The 14,914-nt window shown below is 46.9% G+C and overlaps 7 protein-coding genes and 2 non-coding genes across 9 annotated transcripts; 7 read left to right on the forward strand and 2 right to left on the reverse strand.

Annotated features, from left to right (window-relative positions):
• Positions 1-21: 21 nt before the first annotated feature.
• TrAFT101_010873 (uncharacterized protein) lies at positions 22-1,303 on the forward strand (the record flags this gene model as incomplete). The annotated part of the gene is made up of 2 exons (XM_066129085.1): positions 22-452; positions 511-1,303. 2 exons carry the CDS (start codon positions 22-24, stop codon positions 1,301-1,303), a joined length of 1,224 nt encoding a protein of 407 aa, XP_065985215.1.
• A 749-nt stretch (positions 1,304-2,052) lies between these two features.
• On the forward strand, positions 2,053-2,496 carry TrAFT101_010874 (uncharacterized protein; the record flags this gene model as incomplete). Its single annotated transcript, XM_024903766.2, has 1 exon — positions 2,053-2,496. The coding sequence occupies one exon, from the start codon at positions 2,053-2,055 to the stop codon at positions 2,494-2,496; it is 444 nt and encodes a 147-aa protein (XP_024756818.1).
• Positions 2,497-3,317: 821 nt separating this feature from the next.
• TrAFT101_010875 (uncharacterized protein) lies at positions 3,318-5,956 on the forward strand. The gene is made up of 2 exons (XM_024900998.2): positions 3,318-4,403; positions 4,476-5,956. Exons 1-2 carry the CDS (start codon positions 4,096-4,098, stop codon positions 5,707-5,709), a joined length of 1,542 nt encoding a protein of 513 aa, XP_024756819.1. The 5' UTR covers positions 3,318-4,095; the 3' UTR covers positions 5,710-5,956.
• A 249-nt stretch (positions 5,957-6,205) lies between these two features.
• Positions 6,206-6,279, forward strand: TrAFT101_010876. Its single transcript has one exon. It is a non-coding gene; the product is annotated as a tRNA-Asn (tRNA).
• A 649-nt stretch (positions 6,280-6,928) lies between these two features.
• On the forward strand, positions 6,929-7,037 carry TrAFT101_010877. The gene has a single exon. It is a non-coding gene; the product is annotated as a tRNA-Leu (tRNA).
• A 900-nt stretch (positions 7,038-7,937) lies between these two features.
• TrAFT101_010879 (uncharacterized protein) lies at positions 7,938-10,868 on the reverse strand. The gene is made up of 4 exons (XM_024902767.2): positions 10,759-10,868; positions 10,644-10,689; positions 9,854-10,581; positions 7,938-9,793 (listed from the first exon to the last, which is right to left on the reverse strand). Exons 1-4 carry the CDS (start codon positions 10,803-10,805, stop codon positions 9,028-9,030), a joined length of 1,587 nt encoding a protein of 528 aa, XP_024756821.1. The 5' UTR covers positions 10,806-10,868; the 3' UTR covers positions 7,938-9,027.
• TrAFT101_010878 (uncharacterized protein) lies at positions 7,981-8,904 on the forward strand (the record flags this gene model as incomplete). The annotated part of the gene is made up of 1 exon (XM_024908745.2): positions 7,981-8,904. One exon carries the CDS (start codon positions 7,981-7,983, stop codon positions 8,902-8,904), a length of 924 nt encoding a protein of 307 aa, XP_024756820.2.
• Positions 10,869-11,409: 541 nt separating the features above from the next.
• TrAFT101_010880 (uncharacterized protein) lies at positions 11,410-12,671 on the forward strand (the record flags this gene model as incomplete). The annotated part of the gene is made up of 3 exons (XM_066129086.1): positions 11,410-11,616; positions 11,796-12,061; positions 12,425-12,671. The coding sequence occupies 3 exons, from the start codon at positions 11,410-11,412 to the stop codon at positions 12,669-12,671; spliced, it is 720 nt and encodes a 239-aa protein (XP_065985216.1).
• Positions 12,672-12,754: 83 nt separating this feature from the next.
• TrAFT101_012068 (uncharacterized protein) lies at positions 12,755-14,703 on the reverse strand. The gene has a single exon (XM_024908746.2). It carries the CDS (start codon positions 14,347-14,349, stop codon positions 12,811-12,813), a length of 1,539 nt encoding a protein of 512 aa, XP_024756823.1. The 5' UTR covers positions 14,350-14,703; the 3' UTR covers positions 12,755-12,810.
• Positions 14,704-14,914: the final 211 nt, after the last annotated feature.

Raw genomic sequence — 14,914 nt, forward strand, 5'->3', positions numbered from 1 at the left:
GGTATCGAGGTGGCCCTCAAAATGGGCCTTGGGGCAGCAAAACTCCGATACGGATGGGCCAAAGAGGAGAAACTCGGGATTGTAGGCCTCAAAGGCTCCTATCACGGTGATACCATTGGCGCCATGGACTGCTCAGAGCCCAGTGGATATAATGAAAAGGTTGAGTGGTACGATGGAAAGGGTCACTGGTTTGACTATCCGACTGTCCTATGCATCAACGGCAAGTGGCGCGTGAATGTTCCTGAAGAGCTGAGACAGGCATTGGGTGAGGACGCAGACTTTGGCTCGCTATCGGACATCTTCGACGTTCAAGGTCGGGAGAAGAAGGGTCACCATGTTCGATACGAAGCCTTTATCAGAGAATCTCTGGAGAAACTCATTAAGCAAGGCCATCGATTCGGTTCCGTCATTATCGAGCCTGTTGTTCTTGGTGCTGGAGGCATGGCATTAGTGTAAGAATCTGCCCTTCTCGTTAGCTTTTTAAAAGCTCTACTAACTCTTCATACACAGCGATCCTCTCTTCCAGCGCGCCCTCGTCAATGTTGTCCGCAAATCCCCAGATCTGTTCCGCAAACCCGGCGCCGCTGTTGAAGAAACTCCCAGTGATCCCAACGCATGGACTGGCCTTCCTATTATCTTTGACGAGGTCTTCACCGGCCTCTACCGCCTCGGTCGCTTCACATCTTCCTCTTTCCTCAACACATATGCCGACATTTCCGTCCACGCGAAGCTTCTTACAGGAGGCCTTGTTCCACTGTGCACGACGCTTGCTTCGGAGAACATCTTCCAGTCATTTAGCTCTCAAGATAAGACTGATGCACTTCTCCACGGTCATAGCTATACAGCACACCCTGTGGGTTGCCAAGTCGCCTTAGAATCCCTTAATGATTTGCAGAAGATGGACCAAGACGGATCATGGAACTGGGCAAAGTCAAAAGGCTGGAAATCCTCCGAAACTTCTCTCACGAGCGGCCAGTCTGCTGCCAACGTCTGGTCAACCTGGCCTCGCGATCTGGTGGAGGATCTTTCCCGCCAAACAGACCGCGTATCGGGCATCTGGGCTCTTGGCAGTGTTCTTGCAATCCATATCAAGGACGCATCGGGCAGCACGGGATACTTCAGCAATGCTGCACAGAGCCTTCGCGATACCCTCATTGCAGGGGATTCGGAGGGCGCCAATGGGTCATGGAACGTGCACTGTAGAGTGCTTGGAAACGTGCTGTATCTGATGGCGGGGCAGAAGACGACAGAAGAGAGCATTGCGCAGATTAGTTTACAACTGCGAAAAGGATTACAGGTTTAAATTTAGAAATTAGCATGGAACAAAACAATGACTGGTGACGAAAGACTCTGGCTAATTGTCAAAGGGCTGTTACGGGCCAATGAATGAAACAAAAAATATTTTCAGAAATATTCAATGACATTTTTCATTGCTTTGAACGACTCTCTTTTCTTTCTCTTTGTTCAAGGTACATGCCATTGCTTTGATATATTCATCTCTGTATTCAGCCCAATCACTTCATTGTAGTGTAGACAACAAATTCTATCAATATCATAATCGGGATATTTCTGTACACTTTTTTTTTAATGGCAACTTAATAGTGTTCAAATGAAGATATGCAGAGACAAGATCGAAGTATGCCATTTGTGCTTCTAGAGCCTTTCATATACCACCCACTGAATTTCGACTGCATAAAAAGACATCTAAAAATACCACTCACAAACACTGGTTTTTACATCTCATGATTGTTTCTTGTTTTTAAAGAAACAAAATCCTGTATATACATTATGCTGAGGTCAGTCAAAAGAGAACACAGCATCTTTCATTGAACAAGATGTCGTGGCAAGTTGTTAACTGTGACAACTGGAAATGGCAAGTGAATAACCCCCATAATTTCAGCTGTCTTTCCAGCTTAAATACTCTTCGTGCCAACCGTTGAAATGAGAACTTTCTTCTTCTTCCGCAGTCCTTCTTTTAAAAGCTAGCCTGATCTACTGTCTCAATTCTCCCTTCGCCGCAGTTTTAGCAGTACCTACCAGTGTGCCCCAAAAATGGAAGCTTTTAGCGCTATCTCCTCAATATTCAAGTCAATATGGAATATTGATGAAGAGGTGGATGAAGATGAACCCCATCAAGAATCAAGTCCACTAAACAGCTTACACATGCCCCCGCTCCAAGATGACGGAGGCGACAGTAACAACGAAGAGGAGTCAGAGGATGAGGAAGGCCGTGACGAGAGAAATAATTTTGATCCATTCGAAATCATCGACATGGCGTACGAATATCTAGATGGTGAAGAATATTTGGAAGAATCTTGCCTGAGGCTCATCGTGGCTCTGGGTCATGCTATGATACCCACTGCTCAATCCATAGTAACCACAGCTCGTGCAATGATTCCCACTTTTCCGGCCCTTGATTTCTCTTTCTCGGATTTAGAAAGTATTGATGACAATGCCGACCCAGGCGAGGACCTTAGCTGGTCAATCATCGACTAGCGATAGGATCCAGGAACCGTCCTGAATCAAATCGGAAAATAGAGCAGCATGAAAGGGAATTCACTCGCGGGAAATTGAATGATTCACGCGCGGACATTTTGGGGGAGGACTCGACTCCGCGGGGACTCCACCACCCTAATACAGCGGCTGCTGAGTTCGGCAAGGGAAATCTGGGGATAGGGCAGGCTTCTTTGTGTTTATGCTTCGTTTTTGTGTCTGCGCTCGATGATATTCTGGTCTTTATATTTTAAGGGCGGCATACTTATTGTGTGTATCAATGTAATTTGTTTTTATTCAAGTCATTAATAAAACCTCTCTCTCTAATCCGTATAACGGTACTTCCAAACTCCAGCGTTTGACTTGACTCGTGAGACATAGCGAGCGTTACAAAGGCGACTTTAGTATTCTGTACAGGCCGTGAAGACCGTGAAGGCAAGCTACAAGTATTGTTAACTGAAAAAGATGATAGGGCTATTGTATCAAAAATTCCGCTGTGTAGATTTATTGTTTGGGTTGTACTAAGGCGCGTCATAGCAGTTACAGTAGCTACATATGTACGTCTTAATCTGAGATGCAACTCCGGGATCTACATAGAAAGTGCTCTTTCTGTTCGCTATTTGCTAAATATAACCCTTGCCAATATTACGCAAATTCTATGCTTCTAATATATATCATAGAGTTATGATGGACAATAGTGTGTTCCCGTTCCTCTAATCCTACGTAAATAGCATTGTCATCAATAAGCTCCGCGGAGGCGGGAGGGATGGAACACACTACCAGCCAATCAGTTTCCACGCATATCCAATTCACCTACTGCCGCTTCCTCTTCCCGGCTCGTCCCCTTCTTGCCTCACCTTGTAAACAAACTGCAGCGGCATATCCGCAAGCTCAATCCACGGAAAGGTGGGTTGCTGCCAAAGGAAGCAAGGTGAGAAAATACAACTCAAAGCCACTCATTGAATGCAGCCCGCAAATATCGATTGCCGACTCCCATGCCGGAAACACAATCTAGCTCGGGGCCTCGGATTGATCTTCGCCCCAGGCCAGTCTTTGCCCCTCTTGGAAATGGCAACCCTTCTAGGCTGTTTTCCCCCAACTTTGCAGCGACAGGGCCGCCACAGACGGGCAAAGGCTTGTCGTAATTTGGCTGGGAGGCTAGAAGCCGCTACCATCTACCGATTTCTCGCACCCCTTGACGTCTGGGGCAGATTGCGGGGTTAGTCGTCAGGGCCGGCCTGTAAGTTTTGTATATATAGCGAATTCGCCGCTGGGATGAGATTTGCGTTTGGCGACATAGCAGAGTTGTCTGACGTGTAGTTTACCTGTCTGGTTTATTTCTTCTTCTTTTACCCTTATGATTTTTCAAATTCAGACTTCCAAGCGCTGATAACACATCACGAGCTTGCGGCATAAACTTTTTTGCTGCTGACGGAAGAATTAAAAGGCGAAATCATCTCCACAGGAGCTACTAAATAGTCTCCATAAAACGGAGAGCTACGACCCATTCCGACAACCGAAGCAACTTCATATTTTAGTGTCGCAAGGCCTGTGCTCTGGGAAACAAAAGAAGCGAGACAGCAACAGCTCATCAACGCAGCCATGGCGCTGATCGAAAACCTCCTGTCACCTTGGACTCTGGTAGCCCTCGGCGGACTTGTGGTTGTATCATATCTATACCAGTTTCTAGTCACATATGCGCCACTTCGTCGCTTCCCGGCTCCCTTCCCAGCTCAATTTTCGAACCTATGGCTTTTGAATGTCTGTCGCCGAGGTGATCGCTATGATACCGTCGACAAGCTACACAAGAAGATGGGCAAATTCGTGCGAATCCAACCCAACCATGTCTCTATTGCCGATGACGAGGCGATCAACGCCGTCTACGGCCACGGCAACGGCTTTCTGAAATCGTATGGCGCATCCCCATCAAAAACTTCTTTTATAGACCAAAGTGAATAGGGCTTAATACTTACATGAAATAGTGAATTTTACGATGCTTTCGTCTCTATCCAGCGTGGGCTATTCAACACGCGCAACCGCGTTCAGCACACTCGCAAGCGAAAGATGGTTTCTCACACTTTCTCTGCCAAGTCCATCGTCCAGTTCGAACCATACATCCACCAAAACCTGGAGAATTTTGTTAAGCAGCTGGATCGCCTGGTGGATACAAGCCAATTCAAGGGCAAGGATGGTAAAAAGGAGGCCCACTTCGACTGCCTTCCATGGTTCAACTTCATTGCCTTTGATGTCATTGGCGATCTCGCTTTCGGTGCTCCATTCGGCATGCTTGAGAAGGGCGTGGACCTTGCGGAAGTTCGACCCTCACCGGATAGCCCTCCCATCTATGCACCTGCTATTGAGATCCTAAACCGTCGTGGCGAAGTGAGCGCGGCTCTTGGCTGCTTCCCAGCGCTTAAGCCCTATGCCAAGTATCTGCCCGATCCTTTCTTCAGCCAAGGCCTCGCCGCAGTGGAAAACCTCGCCGGAATTGCGGTTGCGTGTGTGAAGCGACGTCTTGACAACCCCCCTGATGTTGAACGCAAGGATCTTCTCGCTCGATTGATGGAAGGCCGTGACGACAAGGGCGAGCCGCTTGGAAGACAGGAATTGACCGCTGAGGCCCTGACGCAACTCATCGCAGGAAGCGACACAACCTCCAACTCGTCATGCGCCTTGATGAACTATGTAGCCCGTAATCCCCGTGTCTTGGAGAAGTTGCAAGCCGAACTGGATGCTGCCATTCCCCAAGGTGTCGACGTCCCAACCTTCGACATGGTCCGCGATCTACCCTACCTCACCGCTGTCATCAACGAAACTCTGCGCCACCACTCGCCTTCCGGCATTGGTCTGCCTCGTGAGATCCCCTCGGACTCTCCTGGTGTTACCATCTGTGGAGAATTCTTCACTGCCGGCACCGTTCTCAGCGTTCCAACTTATACAATTCACCACTCCAAGGAGATCTGGGGCCCCGATGCCGACGACTTCAAGCCAGAGAGATGGGACAGCGCCACACAACGCCAGAAGGATGCCTTCATTCCGTTCAGCTACGGACCTAGAGCTTGTGTTGGCCGAAACGTCGCTGAGATGGAGATGAAACTGATTGCGTCTACTTGGGCGAGAAGATATGGTGCCAAAGTTCTGCAGGGCCCCATGGAAACAAAGGAGGGCTTTTTGAGGAAACCATTGGGGTTGGATATTGCGCTGTACAGGAGATAATTTGGCTCCAAAAAGGAATGGGGAGAATTGGATCATGGCTTTATGAAGGCGTTTTATATATGTGAAGATTGATGCATAGTTTAGAGACTTGATTGAACATCAATAGGAGACTAAGCCGGGGTCTTGAACCAGACAAGGTAAGGAAGGAAAGACAGAGTATTTTATTGTCTTTTGCATTGCAAATAGTTGTATCAATTCCATGTACTATTTCCACTCATATCCTACTTCAATACAACTTCGTCTGTGCAACCTTCTGAATAAGACATAGCATGTAGATGCTCTACCGCTTTCGCAGGTATAAGAGTACACGGCATTAACCATATCTTTGCCTCCAAAACTCTATTTGCAATTTCCTGTCCAACCACAAGTATCCATACATCATCACCATGAGATCCTCTAGCGCTTCAAGCTCTTCAAACAATATGCGAAACACTCGTTCCAACTCTCCTAGGCTTTATGTAGATCATTTACGCTCTCACAGACATCAACAAGTGGATCCTCTGTGGCGCAATTGGCTAGCGCGTCTGACTGTTAATCAGGAGGTTGGAAGTTCGAGCCTTCCCGGAGGAGAACAAAGCTTGATTTTTTGCATTTTTTACCAGTAGTTGGTTGATTTTTCTTTTTTTGGCTGGTTTATATAGAGTATTGTTCTACATATAGGGTTCGGGATATAAATGTTAAAGAAGTAAAAAAAAATGCACACGTACACATGCAGAGCTTTATAAAAAATACAGAACCAGGCATAGCTGGTGTAGGAACACAGCCTTATTGCACGTCGCTATATTATCTATTATATTTAATGGCATACCTCTCTCTATCCATGTATTAAGACTACTGTTCCCAAGAATAGGGATTTTGCAGCATAGTTGATTATATATGCAATACCGCCAGGAATCTATTCTGCGTTTTTGAAGTTGCATTAGGTGCTTACCGCATACGCACAGTTACCTTTTAGGAACACCCCTAATTTCCCTTGAATATTTTATTTTCTTCCTGCCTTTCATTTACCTACATTTAAATACAAAGGATGAATCCCTGCGACGCGCACAGAAACACTTTATTTCTATCAATCACATAACTTTTCATGAGTTTTATTCTTATTGCAGCATTATTTCCGTGGTGATTCTCTGGCTTCTAGGGTATTCACGCAGCCTATTTTGCCACTGCTGCAGCGCAGGTTCAAAAACTGATTGCCGTTCCAGTATTCCCATCTAAAATAGGCACTTTGGCCGAGTGGTCTAAGGCGCCGTGTTCAGGTCCTGTCTAGTCTACTAGACGATCTATTCGCGGTCTAGAAATAGGCGAGGGTTCGAATCCCTCAGGTGTCACTAGAATTTACATTTTTGCATTTTGATGCAAGCAGACACATGCATTTAGGTTTATAATTTTTTTTTTCCTAATTCGCTACAACACTGAGAACTTACATATGTTTTTGTGTTTCTCTTGTCTTGAGTTTCTCTTGTCTTGTCTTGTGCAAAACCTGTAAGGGAACCCCAATTCAAGCTAGGCCATGATACTTCTAAGTTGACCCTCAAGTATTTTCCCATTCCTGTTTTCAATCCAGTTGCATACACGAAAATGGATGTATTACCTTGCGCAAGGTTAAAGGATCGTTTTTAAGTAGATTTACTGCTTGAAGAACTTGGTTTATAAAGAACACATCATTAACATCATATATATGTAATCCGTGTAGATTTGTTTGAAGTGCTCTACTTACAGTCTTGTAATAGCCCTGCACAACGGAGCACAACCTGCTGCGGAATGACGGAAATATACTGCAAGCTACTGTATTGAAACACAACCTATTCCACGGTTATACATTAGGGTGGATATGGAAAACAGCCCATATTGGAATAATACTCCATTAATTATGCTCACAAATAGCAAGAAGCGCCTTTACCATGGAAGCTTCCGCTCACGCCCGCTCGGGGTCCGCTCTGCATAATCCGCGACTAGGCTCCAGAGGCGGGAATATCCCTAATACAGCGGTTTCAACGGTGCTAGCATCGCAAGGATCGACCACATTTTGGAATTTTCCGTTGGCGACATTGGGTTTGTCATGCAACCTCTATCAATTGTGGCTGATGCTCAAGTTATGAGGCGGGCGCCAGAGCGGACGAATGAGGCCAAGGGCGGGCTGTGGAGGAGAGCCATGATCAATTACGAGATAAAGGAACTTAGCGAACCAAGATATATTTATCTGAGTATTATCCGTTTAAAAAATCGGCTATTTTTTTCTTTCAATCAACATACACACAGAAAAGCGCTATCATGGCGTCCGTCGTTTCGCACAAGAAAATATGGTTCATCACTGGCGCATCCTCAGGACTTGGCCTCAGCATGGCTATGTCTGCCCTCTGCGCTGGCCATCGGGTGATTGGTACTGGACGAAACGTTGAGAAGGCTTCATCAGAACATCCAGAGTTCGCTCAACTTGGCGGACAATGGCTCCAGCTCGATGTATCATTGCCAGACGCTGAACAGGCTATACAAGAAATCGTAGCACTGGAAGAGCAGCGTTTTAGCACCGAGACTGAACCGCTCCACTGGGTTGTCGTGAACAATGCAGGTGCTACTTTGCTCGGAGCAGTGGAAGACATGAGCGAGAATCAGATTCAGCAATATTTGCAGACCAATTTGTTCGGGTTCATTCGTGTATGGAAAGCCTTGCTGCCGACTCTACGCCGCAACCGCACAGGAACTCTTGTCAGCATTTCATCCATCTGGGGGTTTGTCCCAAAGCCAGAACACATGCTCTACAGCGCTGCCAAAGCTACTACCGAATCTCTGACCGAATCGTACGCCACTCTGCTCGAACCGTTTGGCATCAGGACTATGATCGTAGAGCCTGGAGGCTTCAGAACCCCTTTTGCAGCCAACAACTCCAAATCGGATGGCGGTATTTCGGCAGATTACGAACCCAGGATTCAAGCTTGGATTGACATTGTAGATGCAGCGTCAAGGGATAAGACAATGGTGAACGGAGACCCTGCCAAATTTGGCGACAGAGTTGTTGAGGCCGTTGAGAACCAAGGCTTCTTCGAGAGTATTTGGGCAGAACATGATAAGAGTAAAGCTCTGAGAGTCTTGCTGGGGACAGACTGTTATAGCTTATTTGAGAGAAGGCTTGGGACTCTGCAGCAGGGATATATAGATATGGCTGAGGTGGCTATATCAACAAATGTAGATCAGTAGCGTTGAAGGGCATGTAATGTTGAGATAGAAGCAGTCAAGTTCAAGTAGTCTTTTCATACGGTACAGATTCTCTAAAGTTGATATTGAATCCAGAAATGAAAAGAGATGTGGATCAACACTGAATCATCCAGATGATGGTGTTAGTGTGTTTGATGCTGTATCAGAACTAGTCAGGCTGAGAATGCCAGCTTGCTGGAGTAACGCCAGATATTCTGTTGCAAGGTTCCAATTATCACCAATCAGCTTCAAGTCTCGTACGATGTCTTCCAATGCGTTGTACATTTGTGGCTCGTGGTCTTCTCGGATAAACCAGGCGCACTCTGTGGCTGAGTGGTATAAGCATTGTGCTATGAGAGGGCACTCGATATTCGCGCGCGCAATCGCCGGTACAATAGTGGAGGAGATGGATATGATTCCATCCAGACTGGCTCTCTGCATCTCCGTCTCCATGGGTATCCTGCTCTGCTCCACAAAAGCTCCCGGCTCATTGCATGCGTAAAGATTGTAGAGGAGAAGCCGCGCAGAGATGCACAGAGAGAGTGCAATTATGGCGGACTTGCGCAAGATCCCTCCAGAAACGTGTCCTTCGATAGAGCTATGCAGCGCTGATAGTGCCGAATGGAGCGCTTGTGCTTCCGGAAGGAGATTCTCAACTTCTTGCAAAGCCTTTTTACTTGCTCTATGACGCATGACTTTACTGAGCATATGTGAAGCTTGACACATCTTGGCAAAGGATCCAACAGATGTTGAGCTGCTGAATGATGTGGTGAATAAGGGTTCGCTTGGGACTATCTTCCCTTCATCCCAATCATCATCATTTATCGGCAACAGCTCATCTTGGGCAGGTTCAGGGACCGTGATTGGTAGATTAGTTTCAATGTTCATGAGTCTATTAGATGAATGTCAGTTGCCCCAGTTGGCAGACACAAGAGCAAAACATATATCTCACCTGTCTAGCAAGTATATCACCCACCACGTTCGGCGCTGTTCTTCCCGAAGCGTCCAGGTTTCGGCACCTTTAAAAAGCTTGTTGTTCTTTCTATCGTGCAATCCTAGCAGAAGACCCAATCTTGATGCTCGACCAAGAGTTGAGTACGCACAAGGGTAAATAGCATGAGACAACTCATAGGCCGCTAAGAGAACGAGAGACTGGACTAATCTCAAAGACAAAAATCCCATCGACTCTGCTTCTGAACAAAGCGACCTAGCTAGCAAATACGAAGGAGAATCTCTGGCACATTTAACGTCTCTTGTGGTGAATGCTTTCATGCAAAGCAGCAAGATCGGGAGACAGCCATCCGCGTCACCCGAGCCGCTATTCAGCTCGTTGAACAGACGTTTCCGGCTAATCATTGGCACCCATTCATGCACCGTCGAGAGATATTCTTCGCACAAAGCGGCTCTATCATCGTCAAGATGCTCGGTTACAAGCTCATTAATGTCTAGATGGCGACTCCATGAGAAAGAATTGACTCCCTGTGGAGCTAAATCCTCAGAGTCCAAGAAAAAGGCCAAAGGAAATTCTTGCGCGGGCCTAGGAAAGGACGCAGCAAGATTATTGTTCAAGAGTATCCCGGATGGAGAAGTTGTGCCAACGTGGAGAGTCTGCTCAATACGGCTGGCTGCTTCTGCTGCTATAGGCTCGGCGTACTCGCAAGCCTTGCCTAGACGATGGCACTTTCTTCATCGTTAGCTGTGAACATTTCATCTAGAAGAGTTCCCCGCAATATGAGACACACCAAAGAACATTTAGGGACCTCTCTCGTGCACTTTCTCTTCAGGCGTCTACAGCGAGTCATGTGTCAGCTCTCAGGCCATTTGGCAGCTGTTGGAAGCGAGGTGTGGATCATGTACCGGCAAGCTCGACAGGCTTGAGACGAGTATAGCTTTGGTCGCATCATGTTACGGTATACTTTGTGCGTATAGAGAGCTATCAGCTTCTTCAATATTGGTTAGGATGTTTTCTACAAGATCATTTGCTGCTTGTCGGTTATGTTGCTTTACGCGGAGTTAAGCTCGAAGCTTGAGATTTCGCCGGATAGTTCGATCATGACGATTAGTCATCACATCTCCCACGTTTGCGTTTGTTGAACTAGAACATCAATTGATGTTCAAGAAAACAAAACATAATGAGGAGAAGACGAGAAAAAAAAAAGTAGTTTTAGTATGACTAGTCTTTCTGCTAGCTCACAATAATGACAGAAGAATTAAATCATTCTGCGGAATGCCAATGCATTTGCTCTGTGGCGAGATGCATTTTACTAATCCGCGTTCTCGTTTGTGGTCCAAATAGTTAAGAAGACAAATTCGTTTTATTGGGCCTGAAATTATTCTATTGAAGCGATTTTTGTGTCTTTTATATGTCATACTGAACACTACATCGAGGTCATTCTTGGCTGGTAAATAAATCGGATGTTAATCGACGGCACAACTCCATCGCTACTACAAAGTGGTCCGCAGACTGATATCCGCTTCTAATTTGCCTTTATTCCTAAATAGAACCCAATGGCATTGTATCCTGGGTATCTTGATTTTATACGTGGTCATGCCGCTTCATATGAGCCCTTGACGGAATTGAGCGGCTTGTCCGCTTCAAGCCTGGATGATCCGCTTCATTCCGCTCTCAAAGGCGGAACGAACGCAGTGGACCAATTTGCCTCGATGGGCCATTCTATTAGACCCAATTATTGGTATTCTTCTTCTTCCAGCCCAGTAAATCATCAAATCATGGATATCAGGCTATAGCGAGAGATTGCCCACTGCGTGTATAAATTCTAGAAAGGCACCGCCTCATACAAGTCGAGCATCTCTAGATTTATTTTGTCTTATATATACTAATATCTTTTCATTTCTAGACGTCCTACTTCGTCAAAATGACATCACTTGTTTAGCTTGTAACTGGCTGCTCCTCTGGCTTTGGACGAGTCTTTGTTGACGAGATCCTACGCCGTGGCAACAAGGTAATTGCAACTGCTTGCCGGCCAGAGAGTGTCGCAGATTTGAAGAAGACCAATGCTACGGTGCTTCAACTCGATGTTACATGGGACTGGACTCGAATTATAGAAGCTATTGATGACGCCATAGGTATTCATGGCCATATAGATGTGTTCGTCAATAATGCCGCTTACGTCCTAGGCGGTGCTTGGGAAGACTTATCGTAAGGACTCACCCGCAGCCTCTACCGATGGAGATGGAGATGCGAATTATTAACAACACACTAGCTCCGAGACTTCCGTGATGCATTCGAGACAAATGTATTTGGCCCTTAAAATGCACCAAAGCAATACTACCCCACTTTAGAGAAAGAAAAACTGGCACAAACGTGTTCATCACTTCTATATCTGGGTGGAGCGGAAGGGAATTCAACGCAGGATACTCTGGAACGAAATTCGCTTTAGAAGGTGCACCGACATGTTCTGTATTAACCATTAAGATGAATATCGCTGGCGAGTGTTAATAGGCATGGCTGAAAGCCTAAATAAGGAAGTGAGATCGCTGGGTTTGCGAACGCTGATTACAGAGAAGATTCTAAAGCTTTTAAGCTTCCCATAGACAAAAATCACACGCAGAGCGGTGATCCCCAAAAAGGAGTGGCAATCATCGTGGACCTTGTTCGCCAAGAGGGAGTTGCCAAAGACGAGACTGTTCCTTTGAGAATGCCTCTGAGTCCTGATGCCTACGAGGTTATTAAGAACAAATGCGATAAGACGATAAATCTTTTGGGAGACTGGAAGGATGTCATCTCCAGCACTGATTTAGACGAATAAGCTGCTTTGCTCGTGCATCACGGCATGTCACTACAATAACTTCTTTCTTCCACCTGTACTTTCGCACATACTAAGGTAGTTTGGGACAATATATAGATGGAATCTTGAAGCTAGCTTTTAATACACCTCTATTCTATACCTAAATATCCGGGCCTCTTAGAGACTCATTCGACTTATCAATCCACACCGTTTTCAACTTAGGCATCTTGTCAAAATGCTCATCAAACGGCCACATAGGTCTTCGTATCCGATGATGCCCCAGCCTCTTCAAGTCCTGATCAACACCGCCCGGCGTTAACCCGAGCATCCAGCCCTTTGCCATATCATACAGCTGCGGCTCAAGGTATCCAATCTTCACAATGACAATATCAGCCGATCTCGGAAGGAGATTAAGATCAGTAAAGTCCTTTTCCTTGTGATATGGCTTTCGTAGCTTTGTCAAGATAGCATACACGGAGCCGACCTGCAATACGACTTCGGTTTCGGCGTCTCGATCGCCATGCTTGATAGAATGAACACGACCAGTCATTGTGAGTGGAGGTGCGTGAATGTTGTCAACATCGGCGCCAGCAGTCACAGTGACAACCGCGTCAACACCAGCAGCAACGGCGGTTTCGATAGCCTTCGGCCCTGGGACACTGGCGTATATGACTGTGTATCCAGAATCAGGCGATTTGAACTCTGGCCTCTCAAGCAACTTTGTGAGCCCCCAAGTCATGTCTCCCGAGCCTCCTGCCGTCGGGTTGTCTCCAGAATCAGAGATAAAATATGGGCGCTCTTCGGGTGGCGACTTGACGGCAGCATCTAGACATTCTGCAAAACTGCCAGTAGGCGCAACGAACTTGAAATCAGCTCGCGCATCCCAGAACAATTTGGCCAGCTTCTCAGCTCCTTGAGAAACCGCACTCTCATCCCATCCCGTAACAACAATGGCAGCGCGGTTTCTTGGCTCATCAGCCCATGCATATCCTACCCAGATAGCCGCATCCAAAACGTCATCCACAGCTTCCACTTCGGGCACAGCAGCGTAGATGTGTTTTGCCGGCTCATCTCGCGTCGAAGTCTGCTCTCCAGGAAGCAAGATAGGAACGGGGATCCAGGCTTTGAGAGGTCGTCTGCCTGGCTCTTTGCCCTTCAATACGTTGACAAGATTCCGGCAGGCTCGCTCTTTTGTGTCCATGGCATCTTCGTGCGGCGCCATGCGGTAGCAGGTGATGAGATCGCACATATGAGCCAGTTCTCGTGAGACGTTGCCGTGGAGATCCATTGACGCCGATACAATGACATCTGGCCCGATGACCGCGCGAACGCGTCTCAAGAGCTCAGCTTCAACGTCGTCCAGTTCCTGCACGCACATGGCGCCATGGATATCGAACCACAAGCCATCAACTTTAGTCTCCGAAACAATTACCTGCAGCCTCTCTACAATCTCCTTGGAGAGCGTCTCAAACGCATCGCGAGTCACAATCCCTCCAGGCAGCGCATGTCCGATGAGAGCGCCTTTCCACTCTGCCTCTATCCCCAGCGGCTTATCGTCGTGAAGAAACTCGTATCGCTCGGCAATCTCGTCACCACGCTTGGGGTGAAAGGCCGGGGCAAGGGTAACGGCAGGGGAGAAGGTCGACGTCTCGCAGGCAAGACCAGCCACGGCGATAACCGGCCGCTTCGACACTTGCATTTTCTGGTCTCTGGGGGGCCGATAACGCTGACGGGCGGTCTGAATGATTATCTTGCTAGCGCTGTGTCGTTGTTGTCCTCCTCTTCCTCCTCCACCCTTCTTATAGTTTGGCCCTTTACCAATGTAATATTAGTCTGTCTCCAGAGTTGTAGAAATGCGGAGCGGCGAGGCTAGTTATAACTGCTATCATACCATGCTCAATGGTTATCGTCGTATTTTGCGTGTCATCAATGGTTTCGAGAGCTAAAGAGCCGTTTATCCGCACAAGCTTCTTTCCATTGGAACTTGACTAAGCTGATTTGACTGTCTGGTGATCAGTGGGGGAACAAACGCGGGGTATCGCCAACGTGAGGAGGCGAGCCTTGGAGTTTAAGATAAGTAAAACATTTCCATAAAGGGTAACTGAATGCAGGTCTGCCACTTTTACCCGACGGCCCTTGTCTTGGCTTGGTAAAGCCGAACCAATATAAAGCCGTTATCAAAGACTTAGTGTCGACCACTCTCATGATATCTGGGGATCGGCCATGAAACGTTCTCTTTCTAGTAGTGTTATCCGCTCTACTGC

This window comes from Trichoderma asperellum, chromosome 7, assembly GCF_020647865.1.
Source record: "Trichoderma asperellum chromosome 7, complete sequence".
Lineage (NCBI taxonomy): Eukaryota > Fungi > Ascomycota > Sordariomycetes > Hypocreales > Hypocreaceae > Trichoderma > Trichoderma asperellum.